The 17684-nt window shown below is 33.9% G+C and overlaps 1 protein-coding gene across 3 annotated transcripts in view; it reads right to left on the reverse strand.

Moving 5' to 3' along the window:
* Positions 1 to 11555: 11555 nt before the first annotated feature.
* Positions 11556 to 17684, reverse strand: part of LOC110091902 (protein ZINC INDUCED FACILITATOR-LIKE 1) — a 60216-nt gene continuing 54087 nt past the window's right edge. For all 3 annotated transcript variants that reach the window (XM_020816199.2, XM_028698730.1, XM_020816205.2), the window contains one exon: positions 11556 to 12089. In XM_020816199.2, coding sequence (XP_020671858.1) covers positions 11989 to 12089 — 101 coding nt within the window. In that variant the 3' untranslated portion in view covers positions 11556 to 11988. The remainder of the gene's footprint in view (positions 12090 to 17684) is intronic.

Raw genomic sequence — 17684 nt, forward strand, 5'->3', positions numbered from 1 at the left:
TTTATATTTATATTCTAAACGGAGCATGTATACTAAGTCTAAATTTTTTAAGACTCGGTACTTAATTTTTGTCCTTAGATGTCACTAGTGTTGTATGGAAGAAAGATGTTATTTTTAACCCTTTGGACATATACGCGTGTAAATGAGTTTATATAGGATCTATAGTAAATAAGAAATGAAAATAACCTAAGAATAGAAGTTTCTACAAGGTCCTAACGGCATACTCTTCTTATACTACGCATTTTTTTATAAAATCAAATTTTTTTGTAAGTTTTAATTAGTAAAGTATCATACATTCAAATACAAAAGAGATGTTTTAATAAGGAACTAATGGTAGTTGAGTATATATATAAAAAAAGGTATGAATATGTATATACTATTCAATTAAACTTTAATACAAGTGTATGATAATTATCCCCAACAACATCACTGTGATAGTTATGATGTTAAATTGTCTTTTAGTTACTAGACATTGTACTTTATTTTGCAACCATGATACAATATCTCGGGCAATAACAAGATTTCATGTCCTGTAGCCATAAATAAAAATATATATATATATACTAATATAGTATTGCCAAAAATGCATTGCAGGTGTAAAAATGATCATGGCCAAAGGTATTGGAGGAATAACCATTTTGTTCTCAAGCAGATTTTTTTTATCATAACAGACAAAACAACAATATGTCCAGAAAAGTAAACTAAAGATTTTTTTTTTTTTTTTTTTTGGGAAAATTAGGGGCATCAGCCCATATATTGAATAAAAAAAAAGTTGCAAGGTAGTTAAAACATAGAATACAAGTAAAACTTCTATACCCCCAGTTTACAAAAAAGGAAGTAGCAAAAGAAGGTCGGATTCAGGAAAATAAGGTCTACACCATACAGACATCACTGCACCGATCATGATGAATAAAGAAAGCACCCAGCAGTCGTAAGAACACTGGCTGCCACAGGCCAAAAAAGAATGGCAACAAGACCATCACAGCGTCCACAAAAATTCCAAAACACCATAATAACAAAACTCCTTGGTTACCAAACGACCCTCCAAGGAAAATGGTTGGTATAGACCTTTGCTCATCATTGTCCGTTAAAACACCAAACCCCAACCAAACGTAGATTGGATAAAAACCATAAGAAAGGTCATCCATAAAAGAGCAACCAATTATACCGAAGCCTGCAACCAAAAGAACAAAACTGTAGGGCCCATCCAGACGAGAAATTATTCTGTACGTAATCCGAACGCGTTCGGATGCTGCTTATTTACTGCTTATTTGTTGCATATTTTTTTATACAAAATTTTTTTGTGCCAAAAAATAACAAATAAATAATACTCACTAAATACACAATAAATACGCAAAAAATACATAGAAAAAATTAAATACACAAAAATACGCAACAAATAAGCAGTAAATACGCAGCATCCGAACCTATCCCTGCGTTCGGACTGCGTACAGAATAATTTCTACGCTTGCATAGACCTCCAGAAAATAAAATTCCCAGGCTTAACCGAGATAAACAGTAAGTCAAAAAAGGCCAGAGATAACAAAGTTTCAGGAATAATCTGCGACAACACGCCCAAAGAAGGCCATATCAAGAAACCAAACCAGCCAAAACCAAGAAAATCATTATTAACCCAAAATTTCCAAAAGCTGGCGAGCAAGCTGCTCTCTAGTCTTCCAGTTTTTTGTTTTAGCACGAATAGCATTAATGATAATAGCTTTAATGGCAGATGAGCTATCCCAGGAATTGGAAAACCTCCTCTTGTTATGTTCCCTCCAAAGAAAGTAAACCACAACAGATATAGTGAAAAAAAATGAAAATTTTCTCCACACGGTTAAACTGTAGATTGTTGCTCAAGAAGTCATATGTTTGCAATAGATTTGGCCTAAGATAGAAACTGCCAAGCCCAGGGAGCAAACTTGTGAGATCCGAGAAGGAGAAGTCGCATTCAAAAAATAAACGGGAATGAGATTCATGATTACCAATGCACAAGGAACAGGAGGGGGAGGCTGAGATCCCCCTATAAATAAAAATATCTGCGCATTTAAGCTCCCTGAACCGCCATCCAAGTATAACAGACAAATCGAAGAGCATGCTTCTTATGCAAAAATAAATTTAAACTAACTCACATCATCCAAATGGGAATAAAATTGTAAAGTAAACTTCTTGAATGAGGGATTAGAGGAGCCATTCCAAGTCGAAACTGGTTGCTCCCCAATGTGAATGCTTAAAATAGTGGACTTCATACCATCAGGCAAGAAATCCGGAGGCGCCAAATGCCCATTAGAGATAAAATTCTGAACACAACAAAGGAAAGTCTACTGGAGCTGAAAGTATTAGATAAAATATCACCAATGAACCAAGGATCCCAAAACATGAAAAAGTTGCAAATAGGGGCTACCGTAAGACTAATAGAATTCTTAATAGCTTGGGACGTATGGCATATGAACTTCCAAAATTTGGAGGCCAAAGATGGTGGCGGTTTCCAAGGGGATTCAAAATTTTTCCTGAACCAAGAACCCAACACAGTATTGAGATTGTACATGCTCCAAATGAGAGAGAAAGCCACACTATGATAAAAAGAATCAAATGAAGGAATCCCCAAACCTCCTTCGTTTTTTGGCTTAGTCACTGAATGCCAAGAGATGAGATGCATTTTCTTATCTTTAATGTTGCCAAAAAATAAGAATTTTGAGCACAGCTTAGAAATGAGTTTTCAGCAAGTTTTAGGAATGATAGCTCCCCTAATCCAATAGGCAAGGGTATTGGCAATAGTTAATTTCAAAAATTGCATTCTACCTGCAAAAAAGAGAAACTTAACTTTCCAACCCTTAAATAGAGCAGAAATTCTACTCATTAAGGGTTGGAAGTGAGTGAAATTTAGCCTTTTAAAAGCAATAGATAGACCAAGGTGGATAAGAGAATCCTCAATATGAGAGATTCCAAGAGAGGTAGCAATCTGGTTAGCATTGTCACATTTTTAGAACATCGAATGGAGCTTTTAACCAAATTAATATGAAGACCAGAGCCTTCCGAAAATTGTTGGAGGGAGTTCTTCAAGCATTCCACATTTTCCAAAGAAGCAACATCAAATACAAAAAGGTCATCTACATGCATGAGATGCGTGAGACAGAAGTTTTTGTGATGAAGCCCCATAAAAGTAGGTTGATTTTGGTAGTGCAGGCAAGAGGACAATCCATCCATGACAATGCAGAAAAGCAAAGGGGATAAAGGGCATCCCTGACAAAGCCTTGAAGATTAATTAAAAAAACTTTCCAAGGAGTCATTAAGGCAAATAGAGAAGTGCACCTCGGAAATGCAACCCCTAATTTATTTAATAAAATTGTATAGAAAACCCTATTGTCTTAATATGCTCAGCAGAAAAACACGAGAGACAGAATCAAAGGATTTTTTTATATCCAGCTCGGCACAAAAAAGCTTATGGGAGCCTTTAAAGACTTTGAGCAATTCAGAGGCCAGGATAATATTGTCCGTGGAACATCTATTAGCAATGAAGCCAAATTGACTTTCATGAATGATGGAAGGTAGGACAGTTTCAACCTGTTGGCAATAATCTTGGCCGCAACCTTGTAAAAAACATTGCATAAAGAAATAAGCTTGAAATCTAAAAATACTTGAGGAGTGGGTTCCCTTGGGGATGAGGGTGATGGCAGTAGCTTTTGCACCTTTAGGCATGTGGCCATAAGAGAAAAAGTACTTCACATCATTGCATAATTGAAACCCAATAATGTGTCAAGTATGTTGATAAAATCCAAAGGAAAAATCAACCGGGCCCGGGGCAGAAGAAGAAACACCAGCTAAAACAACAACCTTGATTTTCTGATTGGTGACCGGAGCAACCAATGAATCAAGGAGATGAGAAGGAACCATGTTGACCACAGGAATGGAGTAAGAGTTCTCATGTACTGGACTAGGGGCATTAAAAATAGCTTTAAAATGGTCAATCAAGGCTCCCGCAATATCCATATGAGAGGTGAAAACCTTAGCAACAGAATATATCAACGAGATCAAAAAAATAAATGATTGCAGATAATAATATTCATTTCAGAGTTGTCAATCTAAATCGGAGTCACATCCCCAAACGGAATGGCTGGATGGGAGAGACGAACCTAAGCAAAATGGTCGCCTAGCAGCTCCTGCTCGAGCGGCTCCATGTCCGAATCCTGCTGCCCAGCCTCACGGTTCTGAGGGGGATTGAGCCAGCGTCAGTCGGTGTTGAGAGAAGGGGAGGCTAGCAAGCTCTTGCGAGAGATGCGAGTGGCCTGTGACTGGGAGAGAGGAGGCCAACGATTGCTTCTCCATACTTGAGAAACTGAGAGGAAGCATGAAGACCAAATCTCTTGTGAGAGCCCTAAAAAAACTGGAGAGCTCACCTCACGCGACTGCAGGCTACAGGAACTCAGAGTTTAAATTTCAATGCGATCCGGATCCCTGAATTTAATTTCCTGATTTAGATAGGACATTCAAATTAATTAGAAAAACGGTTTAGATTCAAATTGAAATTAGACTGAGCCAATTTCACCAAATTTGACTCAAATGGATTCCAATTAGCGTCGAATCGGGCTCTGCAAGATTCATACATATCGACTGGGTTCAGATCAAATTTGTCTTGCTAGATTAGCGATTAAATTAATACTTGCTTTATTTATGATGTTACAAGAAAATCTATTATTAAAATTGTTTGTATTTAAACTTAATCATAATTAATCATACATTTTTATTTAATATATGTAAACATATATGTGTATCTCAAATTTTATTATTTAACTTTATGATACATGTATTTAACTTTAAATTAATCAAAAGTATATATATATATATATATATATATATATATATATATATATATATATTTAATATTTTGAAATTAAAAATTCAAATTATTTAATTTTAGATTAATTAAGAGAATATATATCTTATTTTAAAATATAATTCATTATATTTAATTTTAAATTAATTGGAAAAGATATGTATATATTTTATTTCATCATTTTTTATTTAAACAAATGAAAGTAATAATACAAGATAAAATAACAATAATAATCTCACTTTCTCTCACCTCGACATGCATCAAACAATGTCTGATTCAAGCGCTAATGAACTCGTTGGATCCGTCTCAACAAGCCAGATGCACTCGCGCGAATACACGTCAAATCATCGTTGACATGATCACACATGTTTTACGACCAATGTGTGATCAAAAGGAAAATAAATTCTAAAGCCGACGATAAATTGAAGTAAAATGCATATTTGATCCTTCAACAGACACAACGACGCAACATACAAGCGAAGTGGATCAACCCACAAAGTGTAAGTGACAAGGCCATGCAAGTAATCAATGCCAAAAAGGAGGTCAACATCATCAAAATCACATTACTTGGGCCTAGGTTTGCAACAATATCCTCATTGTTAGGAAGAACGAGTTCCGCCCTTTGACACTTTGGCTTACTTTATTATTCTTATCATCATCCTTTTATTTGATGTTTCTTCGTTAGAAGGGAGAAGATGATCACCAATGGTGAAGTTCAGTCATTTAGTAGGTTAAGATATGTAATTTTTTTTATTTGTTTAAATGGTTGTGTATCATATGATCTAAGCGAATTAAGTCATTTCAATATAATTCTAACATAGAACTAGATAAGGGGTTCAAAGAGAAATGTGTTACAATCATGTTTTTAATATGATTTGAAGATATTTTGAACACAAGCCTTTGATCCATGTGTTTATATCATGATCAATTATTTTTTAAAGGTGAAGCAAGCATTAACATTCTTGTTCTATATGGAAAAGAATAAAATGACATCCAAGTTGATAGGACATTCATTAGGAAATGGAGCAATGGGTTGATCATTCATCAAAGTATTTTCCTCAAAGATCTTAGAAATTTTATGCATTAAATTATATAGAGCTGATACATCATTTGAAACTATATTTCATCAAGTTAGAATCTTGATACAATATTTGAATTGAGATTTTTCAAAATTAAATTTCGAACTATATAAATCAAAATTTAAGAAAACATAGAGTTAACTAAATGTATTAATGAGAAGAGCCCAAGGATACCAAAACTATTATGAACCAAATCCAAATAAGCGAAAATTAAGCATGTAAAGTGTGGTTAATAATATAATGATACTAATTGAAGGGTCGAATAATTTTTAAGTGCAAGTTTCTTAAAGTTAAAATTACTAGCACGATAAGATAAATCCAATGTGACTACAACCAGTCTATTTTGAGGTCATTAATATACTTAAATGCTAAAAGAATGATCTACAATTAAAAGTCATTATTAAGGACTATCAAATGGAGTTAAGATATTCAAGTAAAATTTATAAAAACACCACTCTAAAATATTATAGATAGATATGCATCCTCCACTTGAAAGGAAAATTGAGCTAAATTTAGAGTGTGTTTAAACATATGAAGTGTTCTAAAGTCCTTTCCTATTAATGATGACGATGACTATCAAGAGCACCCACCATCATCCAATTATCATTACATGACTTTCATTGCATGATATTCATTACTCAGATTGTTGACACTAGATTGTTATTGCTTGACAGATGTCTCCCTACCTTCTTAAGCAAGTTGTTGCTTTAACAAAAGAGATCCATCTAGCACTTCTATGAGAGTATCAACATGAACACACAAAAATTTACTTGTTATCTAACTAATAGCTTAATATTAGAGATTTAACATTAGCACATCAGAATATTCTTTTCATCATTGATCAACATAATAGCTATATTATTAGATCTCAATACAACATTGATGGCATATTTTAGGGTCGTGATGATGCATAACCTAAGTGGGGAGTACTAGTAGATCTAAGGGTAATAACTATGAGGGCCACCACCTTCCCCTTTCCCTCCTCTTTTCTAATTTTAAATCTTTCTTTTGTGTTACTTGTATAAATACTTAATTAGCTATGTAATGAAGATATTTATATGTTTTTTTACTGATGTTTGAAGAAAACTCATTGGTCAAAGCATTGTGGCGGGCTAAACTAGAAAGGGTTTGGTGATCCTCTATAGGACTACTACTTTAGTTAATAGTAAAGTTTTAGCTTTACTTTAATTTCTATAAATTTTTTCTTTTATTTTTTATGTTATCCATCATCCCCTACTTCTATATATATATATATATACTTCCATACATTTATTAGGGTTTTTCATCACAAAAGGGTAAAGTTCTTGTAGCCCTAAATCAATTTCTTTTCTACTTGTAACTAAAGATGGAAATTCACAAACCAGCCTTGAAAAAATTTCAAAGAAAAATATAAAAACTTCACTTAAAGTCACCAAATTATTTATATCATAACTAGATTTCTAACCTTCAATTTGGTTTGTATTTCATGTCATTTAGACTTGTGGAGAGGAAGTTATAAGGGTTAGAATCTAGGCCTCTATATCTTGACCATTTGCTAGAATTAGGTTGGCCAAATGCTAACTTCATCCCAACCCTGCTTCCACTCAAATTTAAACTTCACCAAACACAACCTTACTTTCCTAAGCATCTTAGGAGAGTCTTGTCATAGTCCAGGATCAATATTGGAAGAATTACATGTCTTTCATTTTAACCTTTTAACTAGATCTTTCCAATAAACAATGAAAAGAAATATGATCACACTTTATCTAGAACTGCAGGTAGTAAAATTATGCATATTATTTGAAGCCTCATATCATAGGGTCCTTATCCTTTTCTAAAAAAAAATGCAAAACCACATAATATGCACATAGCTTAGCAAGTAAGTGAAATCTTACAACTGAACTTAATATAAGATAAAAGAGAATAATATGATATAAATCATATAAAAAACTATATGCATTAATATTTATATTGATTATATGTATCAATTTATCCTTCTATAGCTCATCACATCTCAATCAATTATATCATTAGTTACAGTATCAATAATAATTAACAGTACTAATGACTATAATAATATTATTATCATAATTAATAATATTAAATAACATTAATGACGGGAAATAATATTAGTGTCAGTCATAATATCAATACAATATTCATAGTTGTGTTAATATCAGTATTCAACCATTCAATGAGTATTTCTTAAGAGTATCTTGCTCATATACTAATGACTATAAATCAGTCGCCTCTTATAAATCTCAATTAATATATTCCTTATAACTTTTCTAGAGTCACATGAATCAGTCTCCCCAACTCCTTATAACTCTCAATCAATGTCTAGCTCCTTATGACTCACAATCAGTGAATCACGTGAATCAATAGGCTATTACATGATGTTATAATATCGTGTATCTGATATCATTCAGTACTTCATTTAAAATGCAAAAAAATTATATCAAATCATTTTAAATGTCAAATCTATAAAATATCCAAATTTGCAATGGTGAAAGCTTAGGGAATTCAGAGATAATATAATTTTAATAGATTTAGGAGAGAAAAAATTCATAGAAATTAAAATTATTTAAAATAGAAGTAAGATATTAATCACTTACAATACACAAAATAAAATTTATAACATGAATAACTAATAAAATATAATCTAAAGACCATTTTCTCTCCTCTCTCTTCTTCCCCTCTTTCAATATTTTTTCTGACTAAGCAACCAAATGAGGGAGTGGTGAGATTAGGCAGGAATATATATATATATATATATATGTCGTAGCACTCACAAAATCAATGTCAAAGTGCTCTATTTCAAAATTTTATATTTTTCAAATAAATTTATTTCATATATTCAAGTTACTACAATCCCTTAACCATTGAAAAATATCATCTTCGGCATTTCTTTATCAGTCAGAGAGAGAGAGAGAGCAAGCTAAAAAAAAAATTTAAACTTAATTCAACTAATTATAAAAAAAAAATCATATTTCTATTCCGCTCATTAGATCTAATTATATTTTAATTCCTCTAACAACCATTCCTCTGATATCATTTTGTTACACTCCAGGATCTATATTGAAAGAATTGTATGTCTTTCATTTTAACCATTTAATTATAGCTTACCAATTAACAATGAAAAGAAATATGATTGTATTTTGTTTAAAACTGTAAGTAGTAAAATTATGCATATTATCAGGAGCTTCATATCATATGATCCTTATCATTTCCTGAAAAATATAAATTCACATAATATTCATATTACGCAGCAAGTAACTAAAATCTTATAACTAAAATTAATGCAAGATAAAAGAGAATAATATGTTATAACTCATATAAAGAAATACATGCATTAATATATATACTGATTATCTACATCAATTTATTATTTTATAGTTCATCACATCTCAATCAATTATACTATCAGTCACAATATCAGTAACAACCATTAGTACTTATGAGTTATGACAAGATCAATATTAGTATCATGATTAAAAATATTAAATAGTAGTAAAGAAAATAAATAATATTTTTATCGGTCATAATATCAGTACAGTATTTGTAGCAGTGTCGATATCAATATTCATGTATTTAATGAGTGTATCTTAGGGATATCTTGCTCTTACACTTATGACTCTCAATCAGTTGCCTCTTATAACTTTTAATCAATTTAATCCTTATAACTCCTCTTAAATTACATAAATAAGTCATCTCGACTTCTTATAACTCTCAATCAATCTCCAGCTCTGTATGACTCGCAATCAGTGAATCACGTGTATTAGTAAGGTATCATGTGGAGTTATCATATCATATATTTTATATCATTCAATATTCATTTAAAATGTAATAAAATTATATCAAATCATTCAGAATAATTAAATTTATAACATATACAAACTTGCAATGGTGAAAGCTTATGAAATTATGAGATAATGAATTTTTTAAAAGATTTAGAAAAGATAAAATTAATAGAAATTAAAATCATTAAAATAAAAGTAAAAGATTAGTCACTTACAACGAATAAAAAAAAATTTGTAATAGAAATTACTAACAAATATAAACTAAAGATTTTTCTCTCTCATATCTCTTCTTTCGCTCTTTCAATTTCTATCTAGCGAACCAACTAAATGAGGGAGACAGTGCTCTACTTCAGAATTTTTATATTTTTCAAATAAATTTATTTCACATATTTGAATTATTATAAACCTCATATCTACCAATTGCATCTTTCAGTGATCTAAAGCCCCCAAAAGCAAAAACACCACTAGGTCAAGTTCTTTTGTGCCTCAATTTACTAATCTAAGCATTTTGTAGGCAGCTCAATCGAAAAAAAGAAATTGCATAGGTAGATCCTAATGTATTTTGCTTCAAAGTTTATTTTAAAGCCCTTCAATTAAGGTTGACCTTAGTTCATTTGTTTAATATTGTATGTACCACTAATACTAACTCAAAATCAATATTTTCAAGTCCATCCTGATGCAAAAGTCGGGCTTCTGCATTTGCCTTGCTTTCTCCGGCCAGCAGCTTCTTTGGCCGAGTCCGGCGAACCTCCGGCCAGCAGCTCTGCCGCCGATCACCTCCGTTCGGCCGATTTCCTCACGTAAGCAAAACTCCGGTTGCTAGTGACGTAACATTCAAGATCTTGCTATTACACGAGATCTTGCTTCAAGATCCGGCGAGACAGCCTTCTTCCGCCACCAACGACACCAACGTTGACGACGCCGATTTCTTCCAAGCCGATTCTTGCTATCAAGACCGGATTCTGTTTCTGGTTCCCTCCGCAGAATCCGGCGAAGATCCTGCACGGCCGCCGTCGATCAAGAAGCCAACCCTTCGACGCGAAAACGGTTATGAGAAATCGGAGCCGATTTTTCGGTTCAACGGTCGAACCGGCAGTTCGAACGGTCCGAGACCGGTTCGACGCGAGAACGGTTCTCAGGCGAACCGTAACCGGCCGGCCGGTTCGCGATTCAACCGGTTGAACCGACCGGTCCGGTCCGGTCCGATTTTAAAAGCCTTGGTATAAAGCATAAAAACTTCATGATTGCTTAATGCTTTTTTTTTTCCTTCTTTTGCTAAATTTTCTCATGATTTTTTTTCAAATACTAACTTCTATTTTCTTTTACTAAAGAATCAATTTTCTTAATTTTTTAATAATTAAGAAGATTGGAATAACTCTAATGCCATATAAAATTATAGCCACCTTAGATGATTCAATCACGTAACCCTATTAGATTAGATATATTAGATCTAGCCTACATAAAAAGAGGTAGAAATAGACTTTTTTTTTTTTTTTTGAACAGGGTATCTATCCACTGCCACTCCAAAGGGAGAGTTTAACGACAAAACTAATTCATCATCGAAAGCTAGCGAGGCCACCCACCAGCATCAGACCAACACTTAATTTGCCCCACTGAATAGGCGAGGTCATAGTAGAGAGGATTCAAAACAAAGATGAGAGGTTCCCAACCGTGCTCACCTACCAACCATCCTAAGAAAATTTGGATTAAAAAGCTATTATATTTAAATGTGAATTTAATTCTTAATAAAATACAATAGAGAGAAAATTTCACGTAGCCAATTCTACATAGCAAGATAAAAACTTGCGCTTGTTGTTCTATGATTATGAAGAATAGTGCCTACGGAAAAACTAAAAAAATGCGCAATGAGCAATATCATAGCCACATGATTTATCAACTCATCCAATCTACATGTGCAACAGTATGACATGAAAGAAACCAAGCAGGACAAACACTATTTAACATACCCCATCCACTCATTCAGCCCAATTCTAATCTTCTATTTATTAACGTAAAACAACTGGGCATCGAGATAATTACAATACAGAAACCAAACAAAACCTATAATAAATTAAGTAAAAAAAATAAAAACACCGATCGCAAAAAATGCATGTAATGTTATACAAAGCAACAGTAATAAATAAGAGCTGATTTTATGAAATTGCAGAGATGAAAACAAAGAAACTGATGAACTGAACTGAAAGAGTGGAACAATCTGCAATGATTCGTCTTCTCCTGCATTGAATTGAGCTGCAGAATTAGAACTGAAAGCAGTTATGGTGTATGTTGTGCACTAAGCTTATCGTCTTCTCTGTGTTGAGTAAGCTAGGAAGGGCTTGAAGGTCATAACGAGTCCAACAAATTCAACCAAGTTCAAGATGAAGAAGACCATGTGGTTGCCTGCATTACAAGTATATTATTAGACAAAAATAAGAGGTAGTAATACAAAATCAAAGATCAAAAACTGGTTGAAACATGGTCATTCTGATGCATAGTTTTGTACAATAAAATGACAAGTTATCCATATTTCAAGATAAACACGACGCTTGAACCCTAGCGAGATCTATAACTGCTTCGCGAAGTAGGAAATGTTATTGTGGCTTTAGTTGAATAAATTATCTTTAAAAAGGCCCAGTATGATGATGAGCGATTCTCTTCTTAATCTTAATTAAATGAAGTAACATGTTTTCAAGATTGAGGTAGGTGATGCTTATTTTTCCTCTTTTAAGTCCAGTAATTGTTCATGAAAAACATGGATTTTGAGATTTACAATCTTCACTGTTGCCAATGTACTAGAGACATGAGTGGGAAATCAGCGTAGAATTGTAAAACCCGAATTTGATAAAATATGTGTAAAATATGTGCCCTTTTAGTTCAATTCAAAACAGTACAAAATTTCAACTTCCACAAAATTCAACAAATTTAATGTCATTGTATTCTACTCATTGAATGGAGCGATTCAACATATAGAACTATATATCAAATTGCAATGGACTGAAAGTTAGAAAATTAAATCTCCTTGCATTTTTCCTAAGTTCTAAAATTTATTTATTGACCCTTTATGACTGGTGCTACTGCTATTGAATCATCTCTTTGAAGGCCAAACATATGGCGCTAGATCCGCTGTGAAATAAGGAGCTTTCGGGATTACGCTGATTGACCAAAGGATGGGATATGAATAAATGAAGGCAGCCAATTCCCTTATGAAAGAAAAGAGAATAGAGTTGTGAGACTTCACAAGCTCATGCCATCAAAAGCAAGCTCTTTCAAAAGAGAAGGTCAGGATAGCATGATTTTTTGGTTGCGGGAGAGGTAGGTAGATCACATTTACTGTAGATAAGGGCAGGAATTTGGATGGATAATTTCATGTAGTGTATAGGTGGAAGGGAAATTAAGTAAATAGCATAATGTAAGTTCTTTTAATCAAGTTTCTACCAAAAATCGAGCCATATTAGTCTTGGAGTGCCCTCGGTTCGTGTTGGAGTAGCTGAGGGAGGCAAAATCAGGAACTAGAGAGGGTACGAGTTGGTCAAAAGAGGTAAGGTGCTCCAGGGGCTTGATTGAGTGGTGCTGGTATGGCCAAGTTTGTTGGAGGTGCTCAGGCTGGCCGGTTGAAGTAAGGGAAGGCCAATAATGAAAAAAACAAGAGAGATTTACATACATACCACCCTATACTACTCTATTTACATATTTAATACCTAAAACTTTAATATTATATACATACCACACATAGTTCATTTTCATATCAAATATGAGTGGCAGAAATAGAATATATGAGTGGTAGGAAAGAAATATGAGTGGTATATTTGATATTAAAATAATATAGGATATTATGTATGTAATGTTAAAATTTTAAGTGTTAGATATGTAAATAGGAAGTTATAAAGTGGTATGTATGTAAATTCCCCAAAAAACAAATGGAAGTAGTAGTGTGAGAGTAAGGGAGTAAGAGGAAGGAGTAAGGGAAGAAGAGTAAGAGAAGAAATAGGGAAGAAGAAGAAAGAAATAACTGGAGGAAAGAAAGAGAGAGAAAGAGAAGGTAAAATATTAAGTTGAATGTTTAGTATTGTTTCTAACATTTTTAGTTTAACATTGTTCAGTTGGACAATTGTAGTCCAAAGGATATTTTGAGAAAACTCCAAGTGGTTTGAGAATTGGAAGGTATGATTATTGTGAATTGTTTCAGTTGCATGATTCAAGTAGCACATTGTACACATTTTTCAATTTAATCAATTTAAGGTTGGTGTAGGTGCCCTAAACATGAGGGAAAATTCGAGGTGTCTAACATGATGAGTCAACGCATCAAGAAAGTATGATATGCATTTTTTGTAATACAATATGAAAGTTTAATTGGGTATTATTTGACTAAATGTGTACTCTTATATGTTTGTGATTTAGACTAGAATTATGGTTCATACTACCAATTCACATGTAATTATCTATAATCTAGGATTTGGTTATATTACGTTTTCATGTGCAGTTTTGTTATATTATGACTTGTGATATGTGATTCATATAGTCATATCTTCTTAGATACTAATATACATAACAATCATACCAATCCACATGCATATCTATATGTATATACAGTCAAGGGTCACACAACCTGTTGATGAAAAAGCAATGATCAGATAAATTTAAGAAAAAATAATCTTAAGTGATAGGCAGGTGAGAGCAGTGCGACTCAGTAGAGGCATGTACGACTTGTATGATGGCAAGTACGACTTGTATGATGAAGCCTACGGGCTATAGAGCCTACAAGCTATAAAGACAGTGCGAACTCAAGAGCCTATGGGCTATAAACCTAGACTTAAACATCTTGACATGATACATTTTGAGATAAAAAAGGGGACCCATATGAGATGGATATATGATACATTTTGCAATGTATTATTTACATATTGTATGCAATTATAATTGACCAAAAGTGATGATATAGGCATTATGTGACATGTATTTGAATATTTAATTCAGAAGAGCACAATTTCTCTCTGTAGTATTATTTTCCCTACTAAAAGATTACAGATTATACATATTGCTAGTTAAATAATTACATGCAGTTCTTACCTTCACCAGTGGTTGCACATGTTAATGATTGCAATCCTATACTTAATAACTATATTAAAGATGTATATTTTTATGGACATCGTTGCTCGCCAGATTATTATTCTGACTATTCTTCTAAAAAAGGGCAAGGATAAGGTTAAGCCCAAATAGTGACAAGTTCAGTTTTAATTTTATATTTGTTGTTATCACTATAAAGAACTTCTGGATTAAGGTTAGTTGTTTGTTGATAATTAAAAGTTTTAGTTTTCTTATAGTTGCTCTACAGATGAAAATTTTGAAATGAAATGTTGGACACCTTCTGTTTATGATTGAAGGAGTTGATGTCCTTTATGAATAGTTTGCATCTTACTGAACTATGAATTTTAAAGTGACAATGAATCTATGTCTGCCCACCACACTAAGAAAGGCGTGCATGATCGATTTCATGAGAAGCCATGATCGTGGTCTTCAATCCAACATGACTAAAAAGGCGTGCATTGATCTTTAATACATGCACTAGTGAAATGACAAATTTCCCAACCGCACTAGAACAACGCAAACAACTACTTAAATTTACCTTGTAGTGTTAAGAAAAACGTGAAATCCAACAAGTCACGAACTTCGCATACGAGTTTCTCCTGCCATGTTAATAAAAGCATGTATGTTTCTCCACCCACACTAAGAAAATGCACACAAATTCGGCTCATTATGTTGAACTTATCACAATTAGGAGTTTTGGAGATTTTAAGTGTTTCAAAATTTATACCTACACATGAGCCGACGGCGTCGAGACGAGACAAGATGAGGAAACGGGCAACACAATTTTTTTGCAATATATTTTTTCTTTTCCCCTCTTTTTAGAACTCCTTTTTTATATTTTTAATATATATATATATATATAATACATGTAGAGAGTGAGGTTTAAAGAGATAAATATTAAAGATATTTTCTCTCTATTTTAGAGAGATGTGTGGCTGGTCTTGGGAGAAGAACAAGTAGGCTAGTAGGTGAGGGGCTGGTGATCGGCTATGTCAGGTAAGGACTAGGGTTGGTTTTGGTGCAGGTAGGCTGGCTAAGAAGAAATGGGCTAGTAGGGTAGATGGTTGGTTGTGGGGTGTGAATGTAGAGAAGGGTTGGACATTGCGTGAAGAAGGACGAGTGTTGGGATCATGTATTTGACCAAAGGAGGGACCATTGGGCTTGATAGTAGGGTTGTGCAGGCTGAGGGCAGTGCACCAACTTGAAGAAAGGGTTGTTTGAGGATGTCAACTGTTGGGAAGGAGTTTAGTGCCATGCATGGGTTGGTAGGGAGTGGTTGCATTAGATAGGTGGCAATAAGGTTAGTAATGCAATGGCTGTGCGTGTAGAGGGCATGCTGTGTGTGTGAGGTGTTGAGAGTGAAGTAGGTGATGGAATGAGATGTCATGTGAGAGGGTGTTGGTTGGAGGGGAATCAGGTGTTGACTGCTCGAGTCGAAGTAGGTAGGGACGATCAGTCGTCGTGTATACATAGAACTAGGCCTAAGTGTATTGGCTGTGAGTGAAATTTGAGATTAGGTGTCAAATATTTTTTTTAATTATTAACTTTTTATTATATTTATGGATGACGAGATGAGGCAGGCAGCTGAATGAGAATTTGGCAACATATGAAGAATTGGTCAGAATTAGATAAGATTTTTTTAATATTATAAAATTGACCACTCACATAATTTTCTCATTCCTCGCGCATCTCAATTTGGGTATCAACGCCTCATATGCGAGCGAATTTTAAAATTTCGCATCGTGCAACAACACATACAATATGGGTGTCATTTCCAGGTAATTTTGGCATTCCAAACATAATATCAAAGTCCATTTCGTGATCGGAGATCATTTTGATGACTTCACAAAATGTCGTGTCTCTAGTTCGTAATTTTTTATCGCGATTGCTCAAATCGGGGGCAAGATGTTCCCCTTTGATAAATTCAATGCTTTGGGTTCAACGATTCAAGCTATTTCATGATAAAACCACATTCGACGATTTTACATAACATCGCATCCATAGATAGTCGTTCTCGATCGCGATTACTTGCATGGCGTATAAGTGGTTCTTCTCGGGTACTTTCAACGTTCCAAATGCAACAACACAGTCTGTATGTTTGGAAGACTTTGCACAACATCATGCTTGTAAGTAATGTGGACATCAGATCATGGAAGGTTTATCAGAGACGTGACGGCCGATCTATGGCCACGATTGAGTCCTTGTATTTTTTATTTGTTTCATGTATTTTCTTATATATGATGTCGTATTGTATTTGTTTTTTTTAGTTTCTCGTTGTACCCTTTTATTAAGGGATGTCGTATGTAAGGGCATTGTCGTCTTTTTTATTTTGAGTCTTATGTACGAGGTTATTTATAACCCCTATGTTTCTCTTTGAAGGTTAATGAATGATTAAGTGAAAATTTTGTTTCTCTTGTTTGAATTCTCATGAGGGCTTGAGAGCTTGGAGTGAAATCCTTAAGAGAGGGAGATTTGCACAATACCCACAAACCTAGATAAGTCGGGTTCGTGGTTCCATCCTCTATCTCTTTCTCTCTTCCTCCCCCTACCACCACCGGCCATGCCATCTTCCCCTCCACTTAGCCGCCAACCTTGCCCATACCCGACCCCCACCCAACCACCGGCCCTAGCCCCTTGTCCACTCTGGATTTACTTCCTAATTCGGATTGCCATAATTTAGACATATTTTGAATTCAAACTCACCCGGTTTGAAATTCAAAACCTTTCCTAAATTATAAAATCTAATTTAGGAAAGTTTTCAAATCCCTCAACGAATTTCGAATTATTTTGGAATGAATTATTTCATCCCAAATTTAATCACTTAAATCAAGGTGATGTGAAACAACATGCGGTGAATCACGAATTGCACTTAAGAAATTAATAGAAGCAATGACTTTTAGCTTGTGTTGA

This window comes from Dendrobium catenatum, unplaced genomic scaffold (genome assembly GCF_001605985.2).
Source record: "Dendrobium catenatum unplaced genomic scaffold, ASM160598v2 fragScaff_scaffold_1126, whole genome shotgun sequence".
In the NCBI taxonomy this organism is placed as follows: domain Eukaryota; kingdom Viridiplantae; phylum Streptophyta; class Magnoliopsida; order Asparagales; family Orchidaceae; genus Dendrobium; species Dendrobium catenatum.